The following is a 13,086-nucleotide window of genomic DNA, read 5'->3' as shown; positions in this document are numbered from 1 at the left end:
CCGCAATATAGCTGGAATATTGCTACGTGCTGTGTTAAACAACAAACATACAGTCGTTCTCATAACCCAATAGCTTATTTCACCCCAGTGATGTCTGAGCCCTTTTCTCTCAGACACCTTAAATGAGGACTGCCCCCTTATCCAAGATTCTTTGTATCTTGGTTATTGTGTGCAATCCCTGTTTAAAAAATCTTGGATCTGTTTCTGTATGATGTACAGATCCCACTTGCAACATCTTCAGAATACACTTCTTGCAAATTTCCAAATTCAAAAGTCATGCAACACTCAATTATGAAACCGTAACACCCCAGGGGTGGAAATAACTTTAAAATTGCTAGTGTACTCCGGTTCAGTGGCACATGTAAAATCACTTGCCCTGATGATTTTTCCACTATACCAGCCGTTTTCGTGTTGATTCTTTAAATAAACAACATAATTAACATTGGAAAGTCAACTGGAAACCGGTACAGTGTGATATACAAATTTGCTTGCCCGACAGAAAAAAAACACTGGACTCGGGCGTCGGGCAATGGGTTATTTCCACCACTGCACCCCCAGGGTTGCCCTATCTTTTGGTCATAATCATCCCACTTTCGATGAAACACAAACTTTGTTTACGGGCCACCCTGCGAAATACGCATAATGTCAGAAAGCACACGTATCATCACATCATCATCATCATCATTTCAGAATGTAGATGTCTGTATTTCTGATGATGGGATCTGGTATTTTATGTGTTGGATATTGAAATATATTGGTTTCTTGAAAATACAACTCTGTGACATTAGTTCTGTAGTCATTCCAGTAATGCTATTCAAACAAATGTTTTAATTTGTGTCCATTTTGTGTCTCATTGTATCCCAATTGCATAGACCAATGTTGATGAGGTCAATCATTGGATTGTCTGTTCCAGACTCAATTTATTACAGACTGATTGCAGGATTAAACAACAAAAACGTTTTGTGTCATTTTTATGCTGAAGTGGTTTGTGATGCTGAGAATATTTGTTTGTAGATGTACTATTACTTTTTCAGCTATATCATGCGTCATCATCTGCAGAAAATCAGATAAGTAAGTGATTGTTCTAAATGTTGAAATTAGATTAGTGGCTCACCATAACCTTAAGTTCAAATTGCAGCATGATGTCATGTTATGTTTCCCTGTATCCATGGTAACTCATCATGGTTCCTAACTTTAGTACTTTGAAAATATCCTCAAAGTTTCAAGCTGAAAGTCAAATAAGTTTATCATGGCCTACTTGTCCATCATCCCTTGTGAACAGTCTTAACACAAGCCACTGGACCAACTTGTCCTCATCAGTGATGGCGCCTGAATTTGGTCAATTATAGCTGTCAGCAGTGTTACATTAATTGTTGCATCTTATGACTGTTGAAATGAAGTAAATATTTGCCAGTTTGTCATTAATATTAGATAAAAAAAATTCTTTTGATTGCTGGCAGTATTAGTTGAAACTTGAAGCTGTTCACTACATATCCAGTTCTTGAAACGTAGCTAAGGCCTAAAAACAAAAATGTTGTTGTTCCGATTCCCCGACCGACCCTTGAATTCTGGTGCCGACCCTAATATTTTTTAAGCGGTATGAAAGAAAATAAGCGTTCAGATACCATTGTTTTTTTCCCAGCACCGACAGACATCGGTCATTCTGTTAAAGAAAGTCAACATGATGGCCACAAGCTTGATTGAATAAACAATTACATATTGATAAATATGGTAATAGTTTGTACTTTACTTCTAAAAAAAAATGTAAACAAAAAATCCTACCTACCTACCCTAAATTTCAAAGATAAATGAAAAATATTTTTTTTATTTGCATATATCATCGACTCTGTAGGCATACAACAGTGGTTTCTCTGATGTGATGCGTGCATTTTATCTTACAGTGATTGTTATATATATCCTCACGTCATAGTGTCCGTTTCAGAACTGACACTGGACTCGAGCGATAGTGACGACCTTCAACCATTTCCCACTCTACAGGACTGTCTGAAGAGGGTGCCCCCTGAAGTTGGCTTCAATATTGAGATCAAACACCCACAGGCCACTGAGGTAGGTTCAGAATGATCAGAACTAACTGTAGGCGACTCATATGTGTGAAAACGAAGGTCAAGGAAATCAAAGAGACACACACTATTCAACAAAAGAGGGTCAGCAGGGGTCAATGATAGAAGTCATGGCTGCCTTAAGTGTCAACAAAGGTGAAGCCCATTTCTGGTGTCCCCCGCCGTGATATTGCTGGAATATTGCTAAAAGCGGCGTAAAACTAAACTCAGTCAGTCAGTCAACAAAGGCAGACTCTGCACAGACATTTAATCATTTTTTGTATTAGCTTGCTTGACAACCATGAAGATCCCGGTTAGAATTGGTCTCCAGCAACCCATGCTTGTCAGAAGAGGCAACTAACGGGATCAGGTGGTCTGGCTCGCTGACTTGGTTGACACATGTCATCGAATCCCAGTTACGTAGATCGATGCTCATGATGTTGATCACTGGATTGCCTTCAGCAAAAAAACATAAGAAAAAATGGCATCTAATGAGAGCAAGATCCATGAGTTGAGCCTTTTGAGGTGATGATGAGAGAAAAGTATCCCCCATGTTTCAGGATGGTCCGGAGCTGGAACACTACTTTGATCACAACCTTCACGTTGACACCATCCTCAGGACCATCTTTGACCATGCTGGAACACGCTGCATCATCTTCTCAAGTTTTGACCCAGACAGTTGCATCATGTAAGTGGGATCCTTTGTATAGGGTATCATACACACACTAACACACAGAAGGCTTAGCATTGGACTCATTGTATCTGGTAAAGCTATATTCCCATTAAATTAATTAAAATAATTGGGTCTCTGTTCTATCTACCAGGAAACAAAGATTGGAGATTACAGGTCACATCAGAAGCACATTACATCTATCAGATCAGGATGCTTACTGGATATAGGAATGTGACAGTCAGAATGTGTTCTACAGTCAGAATGTGTGCTCTACAGTGTGTTCTACAGTCAGAATGTGTTCTACAGTCAGAATGTGTTCTACAGTCAGAATGTGCTCTACAGTCAGAATGTGTTCTACAGTCAGAATGTGTTCTACAGTCATGCAGCTTAGGATGGGTTATCACTGGGTATTCTGAATGACAGACATTCTGATTCTGTCAAGATTTTTACCGATCTCTCCCTTTAGTTAGAGTCTTTATACATGAAAGAGATTTTCCATCTACTGGATTTCCAGGGTTTTTCCTTTGCTCAGTAGACCGCCTCTGTGGTGTAGTGGTTAGAGCGTCCGCCCGGAGAGCGGAATGTCGCGTGTTCGATCCCCGACCGTGTCATACCGAAAGACGTTAAAATATGGTACTTGTTGGTCCCTGCCTGGTGCTCGGCATTAATGGGTACAACAAGGACTGGTCAGCTCGGAGTCAGTATAATGTGTCTGAGTGGGGTATTCATACTTCACTGCTGCATGGAATCTCAGTGGGCTAGCACTATAAAACCAGCTTCAGTCTGGGCTAGTACAAGCAGCCGCACATACACACACACACTCATGCACGTCGTCATATGAGCGAAATATTCTCCAGCACGACGTTAAACCCAATTTCACCTCACCCACCTCACCTCACCTTTGCTCAGTTTTCAGATTTGTATCTGGAACTTTTTCAAAAGATTTTTCAAAGCATAGCCTGGCATGGAAGTCACTAGTTTAAAATGTGTGCTGGAAAGCTTAAGAAAGCTGCTTTCTGATTGGCTAATGTCATCTTTGTCATTTCATGGGCCAATTATAGATCGAAAGGTTGTTCTGATGTTATCTGCAATGAGATGTGCACGTATCTTCACTTAGTGGTAGCCAGCAGGATCTTAATGAGATTAATGTCAACTTGGTGCATAGTAAATAGCCCTTGAATGAACTTCATCACTGCCAGTGCAAAACAAATTGCTACTATCATCTTTAACATCAAGTATTTTCAGGATCTGAACAATTAACAATGGGGTTCACAATATAACCGGTTTACCGGTATTTACTGGTTCAGACATGAAAACGATACGTATTGCGATACGCTGATCGAAAACCGGTATTTTGACATGCATTCGGAAAACTTCGTAACACTCGGAAATCTTCGGATATTTCCGTTTTTTTCAATTGTTCTTTTCCCTGTTTCATTAGTGCCAAATGTTACTTACATTTATATTTTATCATGATTAAAAGTTTTTATAAAAGGTTAATCAATCATAGTGATTTTGTTGTGTTTTTGCTTTATAATCAAGCATTAACTCGATTATAAGTAGTTTTTGTTAAAAAAATAATCCTTGCAATATATTGCAATACATATCGCAATATATGCTTCCGCATTGCAATATATCGCAATATGAAAATTCTCTGCAATACCCACCCCTAATTAACGAGTATTCCTGACTTTTCACGTACTATTCAACTACAGGTTGCAGATGAAGCAGAACAAATATCCGGTTCTGTTCCTAAGCAACGGACCCACTTTGAAGTATTCACCATACACTGACTACAGAGCGAGAGAGTTCGATGCAGGCATTAAATTTGCTCTCGCCTATGGATTGCTGGTAAGTTTCACTTGGTCAAGTTCAATAATCAATGTTGTACTTCCATCCCGGATTCGAACCAACACTTCGAGTCAGGCACCTAATCGCCAACACAGAACATCAGCCATCTAACCCAATCAGCCACCGTCACTTCAACATGTACTAGAATTAGAATCTATTCTTTATTGAGAAAGTGTAATCTCAAATGTAACATTTTATTTATACTGGCCACATAAAGAAACCGTGCACACAAAAAATATAAATATAGGCACACGGTGTCTTTATATATAAATAAAGGAGTGAACATAGCAAGTATTGGAGACAATGAAACGCACATGCAGGTGCCAGGCGACGTGACGTCCTTGATGATGGCCTATGGTCTTGCAATGTGTTACTGCACGTGCAGCCCGTGCAGCTGCAGACAACATGTGAAACTCAGAAATTGCTGTCACTGTGAAAAGCTTGATCTGTGTTCATTCAAACGTTCACAAATTCACATGAGAAGTCACATGCACATCATGCCTAGATTAACATCTGCTCAACGTCATGAAGCCATTGGAATGGTTCGAGCAGGAATGAGTGAACAACAGGTGGCAGCACATTTCCAATGCCATCGTAACACGATATATGCATTGACCAGGCTTTATCAAAACAGTAATGATGTCGCCGACCACCCACGTTCTGGGCGTCCCCGACATAACGACGCCAAGACAGGACAGATGGATTCGGGTGACTCATCTCAGACATAGGTTCCAGACGGCAGTTACCACGTCCCAGACTATTCCCAAGGCCTTCAATGCTCATTTGGTAGCCTCTATACGTCGTCGATGTACTGCTGTGCTTCACGCACATGGTGGTCAAACCCGTTATTGACTTTGTGAGTGACTGCCTCGTGTGACCCCCAACTCGATTTTGAACTTCTGACGTCATTGTTACGGATATTGTTCGTGTTTTTTTTGACATTTTGTTGTGGTCCGATACTTCAGCTTATAAAGTGTCTACATCATTTCGTCTTTTCTGTGTTGTATTCCAATTCTGAAGGAATTTTCTATGTGCACAGTTTCTTTATGTGGCTAGTATACTTTACTCTGAATTGAAGTACTGACATGCAATGGTATTTGTTATAGGGCGTGGACTTCCAGGCTGAGGGGTTGCTGAAGGATCTGTCTCTCATCAAGAAAACACACAGCATGGGGCTGGTGATGTTTGTGTGGGGAGACGAGAACAACAGCTCCGAGACTATCAACCTGTTGAGGAAGGAGGGAGTGGAGGGTATAATCTATGATAGGTCAGCAGCAACAGATTCCTTATTTTAATCTTAGTGCTTTGATTGTTTGAAGTATGGCAGTTTTAATGGTCTTAGCTCTACAATTGTCATAAGGCCATGGAACAAGCTTTAAGTACATGGTCACCTGTGAAGATGTGGTTAGAAGTAGGAGATAAACGTCATGTGTTGGCCAATTTCCGGTGTTATTGAGTATTTGAAGCACGGGAATTCATTTGGAACCGACGGTGTCATGATGTTTATGGACATTGTAAAAACAAAAGTAAACCCAAAGTTCCACACACGTTTTTGTGTCTGCACTCATTGACATGGAGTACGGGTACAGCAGTGAAGTGTCATCAGCCGGCCGTTTCGGCTGTCTCCCATGGTTCCATCTGGAACTGCTCATTTGTGACGTCATACTGACTTTACATCACAATATGATTTGAATGATGTCATCACAGCTGACTATGTAACAATACAATGGTGTGAGCGATGTTTGTGAGTATTAATACGCAGCGAATTTCCGGGAATCGAATACCAATTGATCATGTTTATCAACCAATCAGATTAAAGAACACAGTGACTTTTGGTTTACTGTTGGTTTTCAGCAACCGATGCTTGTAAGAAGTGACTAACAGTGGTCAGGCTTGCTGACTAGGTTGACACATGTCATGGCATCCCAATCTCTGGATTGTCTGGTCCAAACTCAATTATTTACAGACTGCCACCATATAGCTGGAATATTGCTGAGTGAAGAAAACAATACAGTGATTGATATCATGAGCATCAATCTACACAACTGTGTGGGTTATTTTGTAAAGGTTACTACTCCCAGCAACATAAAACAACATTCATTCACTTACTCTCTCTTTTGCTTTCAGGATTGACTTCTACAAGGCTGACAAGGGGCAGCAGTTTGTGCTGGGAGACAAGAGTAGTACATCAGTACTGACTGGTCTGGAAGAGCTGTCATAATAGTCACTGGTGGTTTTAGGGGATTAATATAGTAGAGAGGATTTGCAGAGCTAGAGAGAATGCACTTTTAAACTAAGTCTTACCATGCTTAAGAGTATATATAGAAGTTCCAAAAGATATTGCTGTTATATCTTCATCACTGACATAAAGAATGCAAAGAATTAATCTTACAAATCTTGCCATCTATGCCAGTGTTTGTGATCAACAAATATCCCTGAATGTGTATTAGTGTATTGGGGTAGTCTTGTATAAAGGCACTATCACTCTTAAGACTCAGGTTCAACACTCAGATACAATTTTTTTAAGCCTGATCCTGGTTTTACCCAGCTGTGATGTTATTCATCCTCGATAATCTCAAGAGTGTACGTTCCAATAAATCTCCACTAGTACCCTTGATGCATCTATGGCTCTGCCAGAGAATTATATTGCCTCCCTTTGCGGGGTCCGCCTCCTCACAGTAGCCAATCAGATAAGCTGTTACAACCAAGCTTGCCAGTGTCGACAATGATAGCGTCCGCAACCGTGAAGGTTTGCTCACTCACTATGCGACTGAGACTAAGGGAAAATATCATACAGACAAATTGACAGGTCCAGTGCTTCAGCCAGGCAAGCGCCATTGACACTAAAAAATATGCAGTGGCACCTTTTTTCAATGCTAGAGCGTACCCATTGGCGCATCATTTAATATAATCCACAGGTCTTCTATACCATGGTTACCACGAATGGCAAAAGTCTCAACTGCGTTGGCACACATTTTAGTAGTTAAGGTGCCATTTGGCAACACTCAAAAAATCCTGGCTGAAGCACTGCAGGCCTGAAACCTTAAAAGAATATTTGCAAGAATTTCATTTACCTCTTTCAGAGTACCTCTGCAACAATTGTGTTGCCAAGTTTAATCGGTTAGACAAAAGAAGTGAAAGTGAGTTATGATAGAAACCTTGTGATTGGTACGCTCAACTTCCCAGCGTAGGCAACTAAATGGATGAAAAGCCAGTAAAGGGAGGTACTAAAATTATCTGTCCGAACTGTAGATGCATCCATTGTACTAGTGGAGATTTATCGGAATGTATACCCTGGAGATTATCGAGGATGGATGTTATTGAGATGTTGCAAGAAGCGGCATCAAACAATACTCTCGCTGAAACATTTTACACAATATATTTTTAAATACTTGCTTAGTTCATCTCAAAACTCCCTCATCCTTAAGGTGAAAGTTATGTCTACCGGAGCAGCCTGAGTTGTTTCCGTTTTGCATTACTCAGCGTTGTTGAATTAGTGAATGATTTAAGAAATTGCAAAGGAGTATGAATTCTGTGAATTCACCTATAAATTTGTGCATGACATTATCAGCCTCAGCAGCAGAGTATATTAGGATGTTATACATACCGGTAGTACACTGATATACTCATGGAAACGTTTAAAGGAACACATGAAAGTACAGAGCAATACAAAGCTTGTGAAGAAACCTGGGAAAAAAATAAAGTAACACTAGGCCATTGGTCCATAACTACATAGGTTGCATTGTGCATAGCAAAACATGCGATGTGTACAGTATAATTGATAATTTTAACATCTTAGATATATTGCAAGATAACTAAAGCTAGCTAAATTATTAATAATTTAATACGGTACTTTCTTTCAGGTGTTCCCTTATTTATTTCCATGAGTATATCAGCTGCTGTATTAGCAGTGATACGATCCACCATATGATCCATATGAATTATGATCCATCATATGATCCATCATATTAGGTCTCAGGATATATTATCTCATCAATTGGGACATGCCTGAATACTGGGTAGTGTATAATTTGTATATATGGATGGGTTATGTTTAGAATTGTTACGATATGATGAGGGTGCTATATAATTTGTATCCCAATACAATACTGCCACTTACATTTCATGTTGTCTCCTATTTTTGCATGAATCGTTAGTCTCTTATTGTTACACCACTAGTAATATTACATCTCTTGGCATTAGATCTTTATTAACATATGAAGAGATTCCCTGCTGTTTATGTCCACATATTAATGTAGTATTCTGTGATATAGTTTACTGACTTTGGTAAAGCATGGGGTTATTGTTATTTGGCATCATTTTGAGCATCACATTTTGAGCATCACATCGTTTTGAACTTCACATTTTGAGCATCACATCGTTTTGAGCTTCATGAAGACTAATAACAAAATATCAAAATTGCGCATTGCAAACTTTCACTCTAGGATAACCCGATTCTTTGAAGACATGTGAAGTGTTCCATTTAGAAGTAATATAAATAAAAGGTGAAAATTTATGGATGTCAACTTTTTTATAAGAAACACAACATTCAACTGGTAAAGTAGTAAAATTATACTCCAAGATGTGATGGGGACGGTGGGGTAGCCTAGTGGTTGAAGCATTCACTTGTCACGCCAATAACCCGGGTTCGATTCCCCACATGGGTACAATGTATGAAGCCCCTTTCTGGTATCCCCTGCCTTGATATTGCTGGAATATTGTTAAAAGCTCAGTAAAAACCATACTCACTCACTCACCAAGATGTTGTGTTCCTCATAATATAGACATTGACATCCATGAAATGTTGACCTTTCATGTAATGTGTGAATTACTCACTCTTAGTGAATGTCTTTGTTTTACGTAAACAAAGCTTTTATGATAATGGACAGAATGTGGTCTTCATGTATTGTGTCAATGATGTTTGAAAGGATTTTTGATTTAGAAGAAAGAAGGAGTTTGACAGAACTGTCCAACTTCTTTGATATTTTCAGGGGTGGAAATAACTTTCAAATTGCTAGTGTACTCCGGTACAGTGGATTAATATTGGAAAGTCAACTGGACACCGGTACAGTGTGATATACAAATTTGCTTGCCAAACAGAAAAAGACTCTGGACTCGAGCATCGGGCAATGGGTTATTTCCACCCCTGTATTTTTCAAGCAATGAATCTAGTTTGTTTGTTTTCAAAATGGTGTCAGTGTGGGAAGGTATTTATTTTATATGAGATGAGATTTTGTTATATGAGATGGAACTGCCACTCTCCCTTGTAAAATAAATAGTTGAAATGGAGTCTTGAAATGGAGTTAGAGGCAAGGCTTTTCAGTGCAGAGTTGCCTCCCTTGGGTACACCAGGAAACTGACTATGGGTTCAAGGCCCGAATTATGTTTGTAGTTTAGTCACCATACCGGTGGTTATGGGTTTCAACAGGGCCCCATTTCATAAAGCTATGTTTAAGTTTAGGTTTCAACAGGGCCCCATTTCATAAAGCTATAGGGCTACGACTCTCGTAAGTTTAGGTTTCAACAGGGCCCCATTTCATAAAGCTATAGGGCTACGACTCTCGTAAGTTTAGGTTTCAACAGGGCCCCATTTCATAAAGCTATAGGGCTACGACTCTAGTAAGTTTAGGTTTCAACAGGGCCCCATTTCATAAAGCTATAGGGCTACGACTCTCGTAAGTTTATGTTACAGTATAGGAGGTACGACTGTAACTCTACGATAGCTTTGTGAAACGGGACCCTGCATCACTTAAGGTTTTCCTCCCGCATTAACCTGGCACATCAGGATATAACTAGAATTTAATTCAGAGTGACCCAATCATCCACTCAGTCATTGAAATAGAAGCAACAGTGATGGCTCAGATCTCAAGAATATGAACAACATATCATAATTGCGCAAAGAAACATTTCACCTAAAGGGATAAGCCGATGGTTTGTAGACATATGAAGTGTTCCATTACAGAGGTTCATAATGTTATTTTTTGTGCATGTATCTGTGATAATAAGAAACAAGTTACCAGGTACACTGAGCAAGGGAACACATATTGCTGACAGACTTTTCTTGGTTTCTTTCATTGGTGGGTGAGAGGCAATACGATGTGTCTATGTGTGATCAGGGTTATTGTTATTTTGCTGGAATTGTTTTTCTAAACTTCTAGTGATGTGGTTGAAAGCCAGTCAAGTGTAGTTATGACAACTCCACACTGTATTCACAGGGCTTTGAGTGCAACCAATGTGTGTAAACATTTATTTTGTCAAGTGAAAGAACAAAATATACAAATGTTATATATGGTGTTCAACCATTAGTTGTAACTCCTTGAAATTTCAGTTTTTAAGAGGTGAATGAGAAAAGTAGTTAGACATGTATTTTAAATTTGAATCTAATTTTACTGCCTCTAACCTAATAGTATTTTAACCAAGCTCACTGCAAGGTGACTCTGATGTATCCATAAGACATCATTTAGAAGTTGGAATGTACTGATTTTTAGCCCCCAAAGTTTGGTCAGGAGGTTGAAAGAAAATGTAACTTCAGATATTTTGGGGATTTCCTCAAAATATTAAGTAGGTAAAGAGAACAGAAACAATTTTTATCCCCCGCCGCGCGGTTAGCGCGAAGCGGGGATATAGTATTAGGCTCTGCGCCGTCCGTAGGTACGAATTGGAATATCTTAAGAACCGTTCGCTAGATTCTTTTCATATTTGGTACCTAGGTTCATCACAGTATAAGAAAGGTCCAAGTCAGGTTTGGTGACCTTGACCTTCATTTCAAGGTCACAAGGGGACTGTAACGTTTTACCTGAATGTTAAGCTATCACAAGAACCGTTCACTGGATTTTCTTCATATTCAATACAAAGCTTTATCTAGGGAAGGCGCAGGACCCAGTCGATTTTGGGGACCTTCACATAATTTTCAAGGTGATGGCGACACTTTGAAGATTTCAGCATGTAAACCTGCATGTTAAGCTATCTCAAGAACCATTCCCTGGATTTTCTTCATATTTGACACCAAGCTTCATCCAGGGAAGGTGCAGGGCCCGGTCGATTTTGGTGACCTTCACTTAAGTTTCAAGGTCACAGAGACACTTTTCAGCATGTTAACCTGAATTGTCAGCAAGATATTTCAAGAACTGTTCACTGGATTTTCTTCAAAGACTTTCAAGACTTCCCTTAAATGTTTTTCAAAAAGCAATTTCTTTATTACTATTTTTGCATATTTCATACACTATGACATTCATGTCAAGGTCAAAGTCAGTCTTGAAAATGTGTGTGTGTTTGAACAACCAAAGAGCAAGATATCAAGAGAGGTTGACTGGTCATGTGTTTTTGACATATAACTTAAACTTTCATTACTTTATAAGTTTGATTTGATAATTTGCGGCAGGGGATTATGTCACCTTAGTGACAATGCTTGTTATGTTTTAATTATGGTATTTTATGTTATTTATTTTATTGATAGTAACAATGAATAAGTGACTTTTTATATTTCTGAAATAAAAACACTGCTCTTTAATTGTACATATGCATTTACATTTGAATGCAAAGAGAGTAGGTTGGTTTGTGTGCATCTTTTGAAATTTGGGCTGTCTATCACATTAGAGCTCGAACTTGAAGGACAAGTTAAATATATTTTTCACAATTTCTGGATTTCTCTATGAAAAAAAGAGAATTCTACAGCTGAGCGAGCCCAAAGTACATAGCATTTTGATAATTCAAATGTGTAAATAACACTATATTTAAATAGTTTTTGCCTCATTTCGTTAGCAAATCATACAAATTAACAAACACACTGTTTACCTTGTTGTATTGGACTAATGTTCACATTAGATCTAGATTTCATAATTGTTGTAGCGTTAAGCTTGTTGAAGTATATCTTTTGTTTCTCAGGACTAACTAGCACCACTAAATATATTTCTTTTAACTTATAAACTGTTTCAGTGAAGTTTTTGTGCAAGATGGCATATTCATAGTTTATGGGATATGCAGAAGCACTAATGTGTGTGATTTTTGAAGTATGGTACGATAAACTGTTTAATGAAGTTTTCGATAAAGATAGCCAATTTAGTGTATATGGAATGTACAGAACCTGTACAGAACCTGTACAGGGTCACGACAACCTCTGGTTCGTGTTTTCACATTTCTCAGGTGCTGACTCATTAGAATCCTCCTCCCCATTCAATTTGGTGATAGAAAGTCATGAGAAACAACATTATTTTCATTGAGAAACAACATTATTTTCTGTAGTTACAAGATTGGATTTGTTTTGTTACCAATTAAACCAAAAAATGAAAGATGGAAATCTTGTTATATTTTCTTAGTATAAACATCACTGCGTTTGTGGACAGATTGCAGGTAATTTGTGGCAGCGTATACCCATTTTTAATGGTTCTATATTTTCACAAAGCCAAACCCATCAAACTAAGTCTCAAATGTCATTAGAACAAAATATTTTGAGTTCGTAGAATAGGTCGATTGTCTTGTTAGTTGGGATTCACAGGTCATATG

The 13,086-nt window shown here is 38.7% G+C and overlaps 1 protein-coding gene across 1 annotated transcript in view; it reads left to right on the top strand.

The window, feature by feature from the left end:
- LOC124275920 (putative glycerophosphocholine phosphodiesterase GPCPD1 homolog 2) overlaps nt 1-9,672 on the top strand; it is a 31,090-nt gene extending 21,418 nt beyond the window's left edge. Inside the window, exons 12-17 of the mRNA XM_046711610.1 lie at nt 1,035-1,071; nt 1,943-2,067; nt 2,621-2,748; nt 4,449-4,584; nt 5,691-5,851; nt 6,712-9,672. Coding sequence (XP_046567566.1) covers nt 1,035-1,071; nt 1,943-2,067; nt 2,621-2,748; nt 4,449-4,584; nt 5,691-5,851; nt 6,712-6,805 — 681 coding nt within the window. The 3' untranslated portion in view covers nt 6,806-9,672. The remainder of the gene's footprint in view (nt 1-1,034; nt 1,072-1,942; nt 2,068-2,620; nt 2,749-4,448; nt 4,585-5,690; nt 5,852-6,711) is intronic.
- The last annotated feature ends 3,414 nt before the right edge of the window (nt 9,673-13,086 follow it).

Source organism: Haliotis rubra, unplaced genomic scaffold (assembly GCF_003918875.1).
Source record: "Haliotis rubra isolate DU_JTF1 unplaced genomic scaffold, ASM391887v1 Scf204, whole genome shotgun sequence".
In the NCBI taxonomy this organism is placed as follows: Eukaryota; Metazoa; Mollusca; class Gastropoda; order Lepetellida; family Haliotidae; genus Haliotis; species Haliotis rubra.
Note: the sequence above shows the minus strand (reverse complement) of the source record. Positions and strands in the feature narration are given on the sequence as shown.